The sequence below is a fragment of the Chiloscyllium plagiosum genome, unplaced genomic scaffold (genome assembly GCF_037043375.1).
Source record: "Chiloscyllium plagiosum isolate Xiang-an unplaced genomic scaffold, Cpla_swu_hap1 HiC_scaffold_41, whole genome shotgun sequence".
NCBI lineage: Eukaryota > Metazoa > Chordata > Chondrichthyes > Orectolobiformes > Hemiscylliidae > Chiloscyllium > Chiloscyllium plagiosum.
Window position 1 is genome coordinate 16,148,626 of NW_028270179.1, and position 15,033 is coordinate 16,163,658.

A 15,033-nucleotide genomic window follows, 5' to 3' on the forward strand; every position below is an offset into this window, starting at 1 on the left:
ATTAATGCAAGTCTCCACAGATTCTAATTAAACCAGTGGAGGCTTTATATCTGAAAATGATAAATGAGCTCCGTTCGATGTCTAATCAAATAGTATGAGAGGAAGCATCACCCACACCACTCATAAGATTCAGCAACTCCGGGGAAATTTAGAGAAGAGATCAGAATCTGAGAACATTCAACTGGAATTATCAAAAAATGGGTGATAATTTGAGAATGATAGACTGGAATTTTACAGCAATGGACAGGAGTTTAGCGTGGAGAATTTGGTATCTCTCTACGTACTATCATCGGTTGCCATTATCACGTCGGATCGAACTTGTACTATTCATCATTCAATACATTTATTATCCCATCCTGGCTATCGTTGGTGTCCCTCGTAAGTCTCATTGTCCAAATATTGTTTTGATAAACTATGTGTGACTGTTTGATTGTACTTCTCATGCTTCCACTCCTTGTTACAGTTATTGTTCCTGCTGAGACACTGAGTCCAGAGATTCACCGTGCAAACCACTATTTTATGCATCAGTGAACTTGTTCATTCATTCTCTCCATCTTTGCTTCAGCAGTGCCCGTCATAGGTCTCTCTGTGTTGACATACTCAGTTCCATCTGTGAAACACAATATATTGTATCACTGCCCTTGTTATTTAATGTTGAGAACTTATAGTTCACTGTCTTGTGCTTTGGACGCAAGTTTCATTTCCTACCTCTGACTTTATCCCATCTCTGGAAAATTCTGAGATTGAAACGGGCGATTCACAATTAGAACAAAGAATAATGAACAATACAGTCCTTCCATATTAATGCTGTTTCAATTACAAGATGTGTATCACTCTATGTCCTTCCTATCCATGTATTTGTCCAGATACCTCTTGAATGCTGATCTTTGTTTTCTTGCTTCCCCTACTTCCTCTGGCAGTGCATTCCAGGCACAACATCTTTTGTGGGAAAAACTTGGCACGCACATCTAACTTAATTGCCCCGCATACCTGTATTTTGAACCTGTGTCCGCAAGTAAATGACCACGCCACACTGCGAAAAAGCCTCATATTTTCGAATCTATCCATGCTATTCACAATTTTATAAACTTCCATCAGTTTCCCCTTTCAACCACCTGCATTCCAATGTAAGGAAACGCAGCCTGCCCAAACTTTATTCAAACATGTAATCCCCCCAACAAACAACCGTAAAATTATTTTATGTGCCCTCTCCAAAACATTCATGTCCTTCTGGTAATGTGGTGATCAGAACTGTGCACAATATTCCAAATGTGCATTTTAAAATTAATGTTTTAAAAAGCTGCAGTTCATTGCAATAATTCATGTCCCTTACATTGTCGCCAACTATGCCAAATGTCTTATTTTTACGATCTTAGCTATTTTCATTCCCAACCTCAGTGATCCGTGGACTTGCCCACACAGATCACCCGGCATTTCTTTTTTTTACTCTACAATTATCACCTGTACATCTCCTAACAAAATGTATCACGTCATACTTTTCCAATTAAATCTTCATCTGCCATTGGTCAGCCCATGTCTTCAAACGCTGTACCTCCTGCTTGATCCGCTAACAATCCTGCTCACTTTTCACATTTCCATCAATTGTTCCATTGTCAAAAATCTAATCTTAACAACAATGTTTTTCTCCAAATCATTTATGTCAAAGATGAACAGCACAGATTCCAGCACTGGCTCTTGTAATGATACCTATAACTGTGGTAATCCCTTTGACCATGAGTTGATTTCCGACACCATGCCCTACCATTTCCTTCTTTTATTTCCAGAAACATCCAGAACATACCTGACTCGCTCATCCAAACTTCTATTTAAAATTTCAGCAGGGAAATATATTCTGATTGATTCGAATAATCTGCAACTGACACTGCCAGCTTCAATGTGTAGAAATAAATTCTGATTCGAAGCTCCATCGGAACTGACACCAGAAATTCCCTGTTACGATCATTTCTGTGAAAACGTCTCTGCATTGTTATTAGATCCGGCAATACACTAATGTTAATGTTCTTAATGACATCGTCCTGTCTGTCCATTAAATGTCCATCCATCTCTCTCTCTTGAAAACCCCAACTCCTGCTAGTTCATCTTTAAACTAATTTCCTTCATGCACGTATTTTATCAAACAATGATCCTCACATATACCACGGTTCCCAATTTAGTCACACAGACTCAGTCGCTTTTTTTTCTCTTGATCTGTCACACAGACACAGACCCATGCGCACATGCATGCGCTCACTCACACACTCATTCTGACACAATCTCAAACGTACACACACCTACACGCACCTTGAACTCGGACAATGGAGATTTGGAGACATCAATTTAGAGGAGAAATTTAGGACTGCAGATGCTGCTGCTGATCAGAGTCAAAGAGTGTGGCGCTGAGAAATCAGAGCTAGTCAAGCAGTATCTGAGGTATAGGAAAATCGATGTATCAGGGACAAGACGTTCCTGATGAAGGGCTTATGCCTGAAATGCCGATTCTCTTGCTCATCAGATACTGCCTGAGGAGTTGTGCTTTTCCAGCGCCACACTCATCGGCATTTCGACTTAAGTTTATAGGAGCTGAAAATGTGTTGCTAGAAAAGCGCAGCAGGTCAGGCAGCATCCAAGGAGCAGGAGAATCGACGTTTCGGGCATAAGCCCTTCTTCAGGAATGAGGAAAGTGTGCCCAGCAGGCTAAGATAAAAGGTCGGGAGGAGGGACTTGGGGAGGGGCGTTGGAAATGCGATAGGTTGAAGGAGGTCAAGTTGAGGGTGATAGGCCGGAGTGGGGGTGGGGGCGGAGAGGTCAGGAAGAAGATTGCAGGTTAGGAAGGCGGTGCTGAGTTCGAGGGTTTGACTGAGAGAAGGAGGGGGGAGGGTAAATGAGGAAACTGGAGAAATCTGAGTTTACCCCTTGTGGTTGGAGGGTTCCTAGGCGTAAGATGAGGCGCTCTTCCTCCAACCGTCGTGTTGCTATGGTCTGGCGATGGAGAAGTCCAATGACCTGCATGTCCTTGGTGGAGTGGGAGGGTGAGTTGAAGTGTTGACCCACGGGGTGGTTGGGTTGGTTGGTCCGTGTGTCACAGAGGTGTTCTCTGAACTGTTCCGCAAGGAGGCGGCCTGGCTCCCCAATATAGAGGAGGCCACATCGGGTGCAGCGGATACAATAAATGATGTGTGTGGAGGTGCAGGTGAATTTGTGGCGGATATGGAAGTATCCCTTAGGGCCTTGGAGGGAAGTAAGGGGGGGCGTTTGGGCGCAAGTTTTGCATTTCTTGCGGTTGCAGGGGAAGGTGCCGGGAGTGGAGGTTGAATTGGTGTGGGGTGTGGACCTGACGAGGGAGTCACGGAGGGAGTGGTCTTTTCTGAACGCTGATAGGGGAGGGGAGAGAAATATATCCCTGGTGGTGGGGTCCGGTTGGAGGTGGCGGAAATGACGGCGGATGATCCGCTGGACATGGAGGTTGGTGGGGTGGTAGGTGAGGACCAGTGGCGTTATGTCCTGGTGATGGATGGAGAGGCGGGGCTCAAGGGCGGAGGAGCGGGAAGTGGAAGAGATGCGGTGGAGGGCATAGTCGACCATTTCTGGGGGGAAATTGAGGTCCTTGTAGAAGAAGGCCATCTGGGTTGTACGGATGTGGGACTGGTCCACCTGGGAGCAGAGACATTAACCACCTCAACTTCTCCACCGCTCTCACCCACTCCAACCTCTCACCCTCGGAAGCCCTCCACTCCCTCCGTACCAAACCCAACCTCACTATCAAACCAGCAGACAAGGGAGGTGCGGTAGTAGTTTAGCGCACCAACCTTTATACCAGCTCGCAGACACCTCCTTCCACTGCCCCCTTGACCATGACCCCACCTCGCACCACCAAACCATCAGCTCCCAGACCATCCATAACCTCATCACCTCAGGGGATCTTCCATCCACCGCCTCCAACCTCATAGTCCCACAACCCCGCACCGCCCGTTTCTACCTCCTGCACAAAATCCACAAAGCTGACTGCCCCGGCCGACCCGTTGTCTCAGCCTGTTCCTGCCCCACCGAACTCATCTCTGCATACCACGACACGGTCCTGTCCCCCTTAGTCCAAGAACTCCCGACCTACGTTCGGGACACCGCCCACTCCCTCCACCTCCTCCATGATTTTCGCTTCCCCATTCCCCAACGCCTTATCTTCACCATGGACATCAAATCCGTGTACACGTCCATCCCCATCACGAAGTACTCAAAGCTCTCCGCTTCTTCCTTTCCCGCCGTACCAACTAGTACCCTTCCACTGACACCCTCCTTCGACTGACTGCACTGGTTCTCACCCTGAACAACTTCTCTTTCCAATCCTCCCTCTTCCTCCAAACCAAAGGAGCAGCCATGGGCTCCCGCATGGGCCCCAGCTATGCCTGCCTTTTCGTAGGATATGTGGAACAGTCCATCTTCCGCAGCTACACTGGCACCACCCCCCACCTAATCCTCCGCGATATCAATGACTGTATCGGCGCTGCCTCGTGCTCCCACGAGGAAGTTGAACAGTTTAACCTCTTTACCAACACCTTCAACCCCGACCTGAAATTCACCTGGACCGTCTCAGACTCCTCCCTCCCCTTCCTAGACCTTTCCATTTCTATTTCGGGCGACGGAATCAACGGGGACATTTACTATAAACCGACCGACTCCCACAGCTACCTAGACTACACCTCCTCCCACCCTGCCCCCCGTAAAAATGTCATCCCATATTCCCAATTCCTTCGTCTCCGCCGCATCAGCTCCCAGGAGGACCAGTTCCAAATACGTACAACCCAGATGACCTCCTTCTTCAAGGACCACAATTTCCCCCCAGACGTGGTCGACGATGCCCTCCACCGCATCTCTTCCACTTCCCGCTCCTCCGCCCTTTAGCCCCGCCCCTCCAACCGCCATCAGGACAGAACCCCACTGGTCCTCACCTACCATCCCACCAACCTCCATGTCCAGCGGATCATCCGCCATCATTTCTACCACCTCCAAACGGACCCCACCACGAGGGATATATTTTCCTCCCCTCCCCTATCAGCGTTCCGAAAAGACGACTCCCTCCGTGACTCCCTCGTCAGGTCCACACCTCCCACCAACCCAACATCCAATCCCGGCACCTTCCCCTGCAAACGCAAGAAATGCAAAACTTGAACCCACATCTCCCCCCTTACTTCCCTCCAAGGCCCCAAGGGATACTTCCATTTCCGTCACAAATTCATCTGCACCTCAACACACATCAACTATTGCATCTGCTGCACCCGATGTGGCCTCCTCTATATTGGGGAGACTGGCCGCCTACTTGTGGAACGGTTCAGCGAACACCTCTGGGACACCTGGACCAACCAACCCAACCACCCCGTGGCTCAACACTTCAACTCCCCCTCCCACTCCAACAGGACATGCAGGTCCTTGGACTTCTCCATTGCCAGACCATAGCAACACGACGGTTGGAGGAAGAGCACCTCATCTTCCGCCTAGAAACCCTCCAACCACAAGGGATGAACTCAGATTTCTCCAGTATCCTCATTTCCCCTCCCCCCACGTTGTCTCAGTCAAGTCCCTCGAACTCAGCACCGCCTTCCTAACCTGCAATCTTCTTCCTGACCTCTCCGCACCCACCCCACTCCGGCCTATCACCCTCACCTTGACCTCCTTCCACCTATCGCATTTCCAATGCCCCTCCCCCAAGTCCCTCCTCGCTACCTTTTATCTTAGCCTGCTAGGCACACTTTCCTCATTCCTGAAGCAGGGCTTATGCCCGAAACGTCTATTCTCCTCCTCCTTGGATGCTGCCTGACCTGCTGCGCTTTTCCAGCAACACATTTTCAGCTCTGATCTCCAGCATCTGCAGTCCTCACTTTCTCGTCCGATAAGATGAAAGGAGCCACGTTTAGTTTCACTTACAGCATAGGATGCAACTTTCCCCATGATATGCTGTTATGTACTGCTTGTAGTACCAATATGCAGGCTTTTTTTTAATGCTCGCCATACCGGTCAGATAGTTCAGCTTTCTGAACAATAAACTGGCATAGTCCGTGCAGCACTCCATATTGGCCTGTCGTCTTGTACCTCTTTACTGTGTCTGGGTTGGTCCAGATTCAGATGTTGAGAGAGTGAAGATCTTGCGATGCCTTTATTCAAGGTTCTCATTCTTGTGATTTGGACCGTCTCAGGTCTGAATCCTTCAGTTAGTAGCACTCCTCTTGTCTTTTTTCCCTATTTCTACCATATGTTCTCAGGAAAGTAAGTATCTGTTTCCATTTTTAATACGAATCTTCCAGACCCTCTGTACCTTTTCTGGCCTTGTTGTATTGCTCTTTAGATTATCAAGTACCGGCCTTGTGAACCGCAGAAACAATAAAATGGTACGTTTCGGGCTGCTGTTTACTTTCTGCTGTATCCCTTGTGGTGCTGTATGTTGGACAAGGAGTTCATCAGGTTTGACTCACGTCTCTGAAACGTTGTCTGTGTCTGTGCACTCAGTGCCAATGTGTGCCGCTCTGAGCAGACCATGCGTTCAGTGCCGGATAGAAGAAAACATCTAACTTGCAGCTGAGGGGATTTGACTGGCTCCTGTTATTGAACATTTAGAGGAGTTGCTGGAGGTGGTTTTCTGGATATTGTTCTGTGACATGTCTCAGACATTCAGGGCGACCTGAGGATTTTGTGCTCCAACTCTTGATGGAGCATGAGTACTGTAGTGCATCATCAAGGTCTGTAACATGAGCAACAAATGGAGCCGAGTCTGCAGGGAGTGGAAACTCTGAAAACGCAGTGTCATAAACTCATAGTGATGTGCAGCAGCGAAACAGCTACTTTGATATAACTCATCCAAGTCGAATAGACATTATGCATTAATCTCGTCCCATTTGCCAGAATGTGGACCATATCGCTCTAAGCACTTAGTATTTAACTACTCATCCAGATGTCTTTTGAATATTGCACTTGTACCAAACTCCTGCACTTGCTCTGGCAGCTCATGTTGTACACGCACCATCCTCTGCCTGAAACATTTGATCTTACATTCTTCTCGCATGCTTTCCTTATCACCTTAAACCTGTGCCTCCTAGTTTTGGGCTCGCCCAATCTTGGAAAAGAACATTGACTATCAGGTGTATCCATGCCCCGCATGATTGTCTTAGCTTATTTCAGGTTATTACTCAGCCTCCGATGCTCCAGGTAAAGCAGCCCCAACATATTCAGCCAGTCCCTACAGCACAAATTCTCGAACACTGGGAACATGCTTGTGAATCTTATTGGCACCATTTCATGTTTCATGCCATTTTTCCAATGGTAGGGAGATGAGAAATAAATGCTGTAATCCAAAAGTGGGCTAACCAATGCCTTGCATGGCCACGACATGATTTCCTTACTCCAAGACTCAGTGCAGTGACCAAAAAACGTCAATCGAAAAGAACACCTTCTTCACTATCCTGTCTGCCTATGCTACTGATTTCAAGCATTAGAGAATCTAATCTAAACTAATGTAATCTACTCTAATCTAATGTTGCGATGTGCCCATGCATGGCACGTCATATGGTGAACACCCCCAGCCCTAAAAGTCGCCATAGCCTCTTCATTCAGAAGCAGTCAGCCATTATCAACGGCTTCTGAACTTGTACTCCAAGGTCTCTTGGTTCGGCAAAACTCTCTTGATTCTGTACATACGTCCAGCCTTGATTTGCCAGACCAAAATACAGGAACTTACATTTATTAAAGTTAATCTGAATCTGGTACTCCTTGGCCCAACGACCCAGTTACTTAAGGCCTCATCGGACTCGGAGATAACATTTATCGTTGCTCCTTAAACCATCACTTATGGTGTCATTTGCAAACTCACTAACGATCGACTTCCTATATTCCTTTCCGACTTATTCATATAAATCACAAAAGATGAACATTAAACGAATTATTCTGGCGCACCACTGGTCACAAAACGTTGGCCTTCACGACACTCTCTGACTACTACCTTCAATCCAATTTTCTATCCAAATATCTTTTTATCGCTGTATTCCATGCAATGTTAATGTACTTAACAGTCTACCATGACGAACCCTGTTGAACGCCCTACTAAAATCTGAAAATGCAATGACCACAGGTGTGTGCGTGTGTGTGCGTGTGTTTTGGAGTGTGGGTGAGATAGGGAAGTAATTTGATGTATCCATTCAAGGATTTCCAAGAACACCTTCCCAACCTACGCTTAACCCAAGAGCAGTGTGTGAGGGAACCCTGATTTATCAAGGAGCTGGTCAGAGCGGTGTCACCTCCTGCAACACGACTTGCAGCTTCACACCAGGGGGAGGATGGTGCGAGAGTCACAGTTTCATTCAGCTTCGAATATCCGGAAATTGCACGGCAGGTATGGGTAACATATCAATCATCTCCCATGATGCTTACATCAATGTTGGAGGATATATATTGCAGATTAGGGGAATACAATGCGTTCTCTCTCAGCAGGGAGCTACCCAGTGTATGCTTGTTTTCCCAGTATAGCGGTACTCATGAACATATACATGGAACTGCATGGTCCACATGTCATCGCAGTGAAGTAGAAGGACTGAAGGATCTCTCAGTGATTATCACTGCTGTCTCACAGCACCAGGATCCCAGGTTCGATTCCAGCTCCGGTTTGCTCCCACAGTCCAACGATGTGCAGGTCAGGTCAATTGGCCATGCTGAATTGTCCATAGTGTTAGGTGCAACAGTCAGAGGGAAATGGGTCTCAGTGGGTGACTCTTGGAGGGGGGGCGGTCAATGTGGACTTGTTGGGACGAAGGGCATGTTTTCACGCTGTAGAGAATCTAATCTAATATAATAGAATCTAATGTTGCAAATGGGCCCATGCATCGCACGTCGTGTTGGTGAATACCCACAGTCCGAAAAACAGCCAGAGCCTCTTCATTTAGAAGCAGTCAGCCATTCCCTTCACGTGCAAGGAAAAAATGGCCTTTCAGATTGACGTCATGTCCTTAATACGGGGCTTGAAACACCCCCCTGTTCATCACGTGCCACTGAGAGAAATGGGACAACTGAGAACATGACAGAGCAGTCCATCAGATTTAGCAAAACTTCCAAAGACTGAACGGGTAAGATTGAATCTTCCAGTTCATACTGTATCACGAATGCTGCCATCTCTCTCCCTTTCACTCACATATTGCCTCACATTCGTCCTGAAAATAAAATGACATGGGATATGTCATGTTATATTCGATCTTCCAAACTTTTACCCGCTGTTTTCACCTCCAAGTATTCATTTGGACACTCTGCACCTTCTCTGAATGACATAATTGTCTGTTTACCTTAACGTCATCGCCTAACATAGTTACAGTGCATTTATGCTAAATCATTGATACCGATTCCAAACAGCTGAACACCCAGTACTGCTTACTGTGTGACTCGACATGATATGTTCTGTCAAATTGATCAAGGATGATTTATTTCGAGTTTCTGATTGCTGTTTGGTACCTATTCCTACCGCATTCTCATGTCACACATTCAAATTTCTTATCGACATTCCTGATTTGAATGGGGATGGACAAGGCATGCTTCGTAAATTTCTGATGAAACGAAAGTAGATGATACCATCGAAAGTTCGGACGGTCATCAGAAATTACAGCAGGATCTTGATCAGCTGGGGAAGTCTGCCGAGTAATGCAAAATGGAGTTTCATGTAGATAAGTGTGAGGTGTTGTGTTTTGGCACCACAAATAAAGGTAGGAATTTTATGGTCAATGTTCGGACCTGAAGGAGTGTACCAGAATAGTGGGGCCATGGAGTTCAGGTTCACAGTTCTCTTAAAGTGGCGTCACAGATCGGTAGGGCAGTGAGGACGGCCTTTGGTACACTGGCCTTCATCGATCAGGGCACTGAGTACAGAAGTTGCACAATTATGTCAGAGCTAAAAAAAATACGTTAATGAGGCCGAACTTGGAGTATAAGTGTTCAGGTTGGGCCACCTTTCTGTCGAAAGGATGTTTTAAACTGGAAAAAATACAGAAGAAATTTGCAATGATATTGCCAGAACTCAACGCTCTCATTTGAAGACAGAGTTTGGATAAACTCGGACATTTTCCCATATTTTGTTGGAGACTGTGTGAGGTCCTCATAGAAGTGTATCAGGTCATGAGGGGCATGGATAGACTGAATGCACTCATCATTTTTCACAGCATTGGGAACAGATGGTGAGTGGGCATAAGTTTAAGTTTAGACGGGAAAGAGTAAAATGGAATCTGAGGCGCAATTGTTTTGCAAAGAGTGTGCTTCGCATATGGAATGAACACAAATCCACGAGGTAAGATTTTATTTCACATATCTTTCGAGATTGCTCTCTGCTCTCTCGCATTCAGCTCCGCTCCGAGTCAAGTGGACCCCTCTGACACATGTCTTTCAATTAGTCTTATTTGTGAACTTGAACTCGATATTGAGTCCAGAGTGTTGCAAAGTCTCTGAGCAGAATATGAGGTGTTTCTTTTCCAAATGATGGTGAGCTTCGCTGAAGCACTGGACTAAGCCTGAGAAAGATGATGGACGGAGAAGAGGTTCGTGTGTGCAAGCTGGAAGCTCTGGTTCACTTTTGCGGGTAGAACTGTGGCGCTCTATGAAGTAGCCATGCAGTCTGATGCCCTGACTTGTGAACTGATCATCGGAGGAAAATGTTAGTTTTTTTTTCCAGAACCAAGGGGTTAAACTTAAACGATAATTGGGGAGAAATCCCAAAGAGAGAGAAGAACAGTTGGACGGAAAAAGGAGTGGAACAATCTATGGAGCGTTCTTCAACTGATGGTATTAGTCACTGGCCAAAAGTCAGTGAATTGACCCAAAGACATGATTCTCAAGAAAGAAATCTCGTTGCAGGGAGAAGGACACATTGTTTCGAAGTACATTCAGGCCAGTTAATGGGGTGAACTTTATTGTCTGTGTTTACGTTTCTTCAGGACAGAATGGCCACAACAACTTAGACTGAAAGACAGGAATTTCCAACCTCCGTTTGTCTGTAAGGAACTGGTTGAACCGGTGAGAACCGTTAAAAACGATTTTCACTTTTCCTGTCAGGAAATGTAAAGAAGTAACCTTTGTTTACTTACAAGTGATCGAGTGTGTGACCATGTCTTAGAAAATATATGTTCTTATGAATGTTCGTCTCCTTGTTTGGGAAAGGAGAAATTCTTGTATTTACGTCACATCTCTAAAGTAATTCAGACATTATGCTGTGTTATGACAGCTCCAATAATTTCAATAGATCTTTAAATACAGTGAGCCATTTGAAATCTGACTCTGTCCACAATAAAACTGATAACTTTACCTCCAGGATGATGCATAATTTCTTTGTTTACCTTCTTTACAGTTACCAGAGTGACAATCTTCATCCTGCTTCATAAAGATTGTGGATTGTCTCCCTGTGTCAGTCGTTACCTGGGGGCCATGGCAGTGGCGGATCTACTGGTCATTATCCTCGATCTGATATTGAGACACATTCCCATTGTTTATTGGGAAGGGTTTACTTTCCTGTTGTACATCCATGTGTGTAATATCCACGCCGTTCTGCTTTATGCAGCAACTGACTGTTCTGTCTGGTTCACAGTCACTTTCACCTTTGATCGGTTTGTAGCCATTTGTTGCCAGAACCTGAAAAGTAAATATTGCAGTGATAAAACGGCGGCTGTGGTTCTTGGAACAGTGACTGTGCTGAGCTGCTTAAAGAACATTTTCTGGTATTTCATGCTGTCAGGGTTGTATAATCTGGATAACATCCCCTGGTTTTGTCACACAACAAGCAGTGTTCAATCCTCTCGTGTCTGGACTGCAATCGAGTTCCTCCATCACGTCCTAAACCCGGCTCTTCCATTTCTCCTGATTGTACTACTCAATATTTTCACCGTCAGACACATTTTAGTGACCAGCAGAGCCCGCAAGAGACTGCGTGCTCACACAAATGGGGACGGTCAGTGTGACTCAGAAATGCGAAATCGACAAAGATCCATAATTTTGCTGTTTGTGATCTCGGGCAATTTCATCTTGTTATGGTCAATGCTGATGGTGTATTCTATATGGAACCGGATGTGGTATTTCGGGTATAGGTCTGTGTTTGTCTATCCATTTGTGCAGGAATTAGGCTTCATGCTGCAGCTTCTCAGTTGCTGCACAAACACAGCGATATATGCTGTGACTCAGAAAAAGTTCAGACAGCAGTTGAAGAATGTGCTGAAGTATCCCTTTATCCAAATTCATAAATCAATCCAATTCACTCATTAATCAATCAATTCAGGATTTTCATATTTCAATTCAATGTTTCAGCAGTGAAGCAGCTTGTCAATATGGTAATAGACTGAGGACCGTACTGGTTTGTCCATCCTTATCCTCTGATAGGTGATTACAGGGGTATATCTCAGCGTTTCTCTCAACTCAGGGGCCAGCCAGACAAGGCAATGCTCTCACCTGACTGTATCCATAACTTCAATGCGTAACTGATTAAAACGTTCATTAAAAAGTGTCAAGCAGTAGAGTTTGTCTTTGCTTTGAAGAAGCTGAGCTGAAGATTCTAACCCATGTCCTTGTCATCCGAGAAGGGGATGGAACCGGATGGGACACAAGAATTCTGTTTAAGTCATTCTGTCCTTGTTTTCACCTCTGTGTTAAACACCCCGTCCTGGCCTCAGCAGAATTCAACTTTCTCTCTGTTCCCCTCCATTCATATCTTTCTCCCATTCTCACAATTTCTCTGATTTCTACTCACTGCACCTCCTATTATGTAATTGCTTTTCACTGTATTTCCCTCTCCCATTCTTCTTCACCGTTCCTTCGTCTTGCTCTCCCTGTACCTCCTCCATTCTATATCTTTCAAGTCCTGTCTACCTCCAACTCCCTCTTAGCTTCTGTTGCTGGAGAAAAAGAGTGCGTTTACGTTTGCAATCTGTTGTTTGGGGAACAGAACGGGATGCACATATAGAGTGTGGGGTTTCGGCAAAATGTAATTGCTCGTGGACTCTGTATGTGAGAGCAATGGCTGTTACTTGGTCAAAAGGTGAGCGTCGGACAATATTCCTGTGAATGGAACACATTGTGTGCAACTACTTTTTGTGGCTGAGGAAACAGAATGGTTATGAGTTCACCCAGTTTCTACTGGGTTAGAGTGAAGATGTTTTCAGAGGCGGTTGCTCGGCGAATACAGCAGGAACGTGCTCAAATTAGGGGATGCAATTGTTATGGGAAAAGTATATATGTGGAACAACTTGGTTTTCGAAGGTATTCACGGGGATGGTTTTGACAATGGACTGTTCCGTGGGAAAATTATGTGGAAGTGGACAAAGCCTGTTTTTAATGCAACAGTGCAGTGGTGGTCCAGCAGCCAGTTATAAGGGAAAGAAAAGCAGGTGTAGGATCATGAGCCCTTGTCAGAGAAACAGTATGGTGGTGGGGCTGACGGATGTTGTCTTTGGAAGTGTGTGGGATGGGTCTACATTCCGTTGCCAGGGGAAAATAATTGGTGTTCGACCACTGTCCTTTGCTGGGGGGCAGAGTGGCTATGTGCACAAAGACCGTTGCTTGGAGAAAGGGTTGGGAAAAGGTGGGTGAATCGAATGAGGAATGGTTCACAGGCCTTTGTTAAGGGAACAGATCAGGTACGATTCTCAGGCCATTGCTGACAGGAAAGCAAGGTAGTGAGAGCATAAACATTGCAAAGGATAACAGAGGGAGCTGATGACGTTGGGTGTTCATGTGGGATCAGAGTAGCGGTGCAACAATTGCTAGTTGCTCGGCAGTCGAAATGGATATATGACCACAAAAGGAATAGTAAGGTGATGGATCCAGCAGTCTTTGCTAAGAGAGAAGATTAGATGCAGAATCACTGACTGGTGTTTCAAGAACAGGTTGTGGGTAGGTCCACAGTCCATTGCTAGGGGAAGAGAGTGCGCGTGAAAATGCAGTCTGTTGCTGGGGGAGCAGCGTGGAAACATTGCAGCAAGCCTTTGCTCAGGGAACAGAGAGGGTGTTTGGCTGGAAACCATTGTTAAGCGAAACGGTCGTCGTTTAAGCCTCCTTCTGTGTCCAGGGGAACACTGTGTTTGCGGGGTCACACACTGATGCTATGAGAAAGGTGGGTCAGGTGGTTTCAAAGGCTTTGCTTTGGAATAGTGTGGGTGCATTGCCACAATCATTTCTGAAGGAGGAAGTGTGGGTGGAATCAGAGCCGACTGTACAGGCTGTGGTGCTGCAGGCCTCTGCTTGGGAAAAGGTTGAGAATAGGCCACAGTCTATTGCTCATTAAGTAGAATCGGAAGGGTCTGCAGGTATATATCCTGAGAACCGAGTCGCGTTGGACTACTGACCTTTCCTTGGGGAAAGTAAGGGAGTGGAACCATTGATCATTGATAAGGAACAGAGTACAGATGCTACACAGGCCAATTCTGAGGGAACAGATTTTGTATGTGACTATTATGCTGCTGTGGGAACAGAGGGGTATGGTTACAGACCGTTGCTAGGGGAACAATGTGTGTGGGACAACTGACTGTTGCTATGGCAAGTGAGATGGGGTGGAGTCGGAGGCCATTGATATCGGACTAGTTATGTGGTAGGCCAAAGGTCCATTCCCAGAGGATTGGAGGGGTAGTGTGACCGGGCATTGCTCGCAGAACAGAGTAGGCTTTGGGTGAGATAACTCCACAAAGACCATCATTCCCAGACAGTTGGAAAAAAAAAGAACCTGACTCAATGCTGCCCTTTGGTGAGAAATTCTACCATCCTCACTGATATCCACACATGTACAGAAATTCAAGGCGTTGTTCCTTCATTTTAGCCTTGATATGTTTCAGAGCATTGTTAGATATTTAGATGATGATTCTAGCCTTACATCCAAAAACAGCAATAAACTTTTTTATCTATCCCAGTGCTTTGCATTACTGCCTCAAAACTTCAATTCTATCCCATCCTTAAATAATGCAACCTTGGGTTTGTGTTATTTTACTGCCTTGCCATTGAATATTTGCGATCCATCCACCATTCTCGTTGATCAACATTGAACTG

General features: G+C 45.8%; 1 protein-coding gene across 1 annotated transcript; it reads left to right on the plus strand.

Annotated features, from left to right (window-relative positions):
- The first annotated feature begins 239 nt into the window (after positions 1 to 239).
- On the plus strand, positions 240 to 12,264 carry LOC148138163 (putative G protein-coupled receptor 139). Its single transcript, XM_087981911.1, has 2 exons — positions 240 to 378; positions 11,357 to 12,264. Exons 1-2 carry the CDS (start codon positions 240 to 242, stop codon positions 12,262 to 12,264), a joined length of 1,047 nt encoding a protein of 348 aa, XP_087838037.1.
- Positions 12,265 to 15,033: the final 2,769 nt, after the last annotated feature.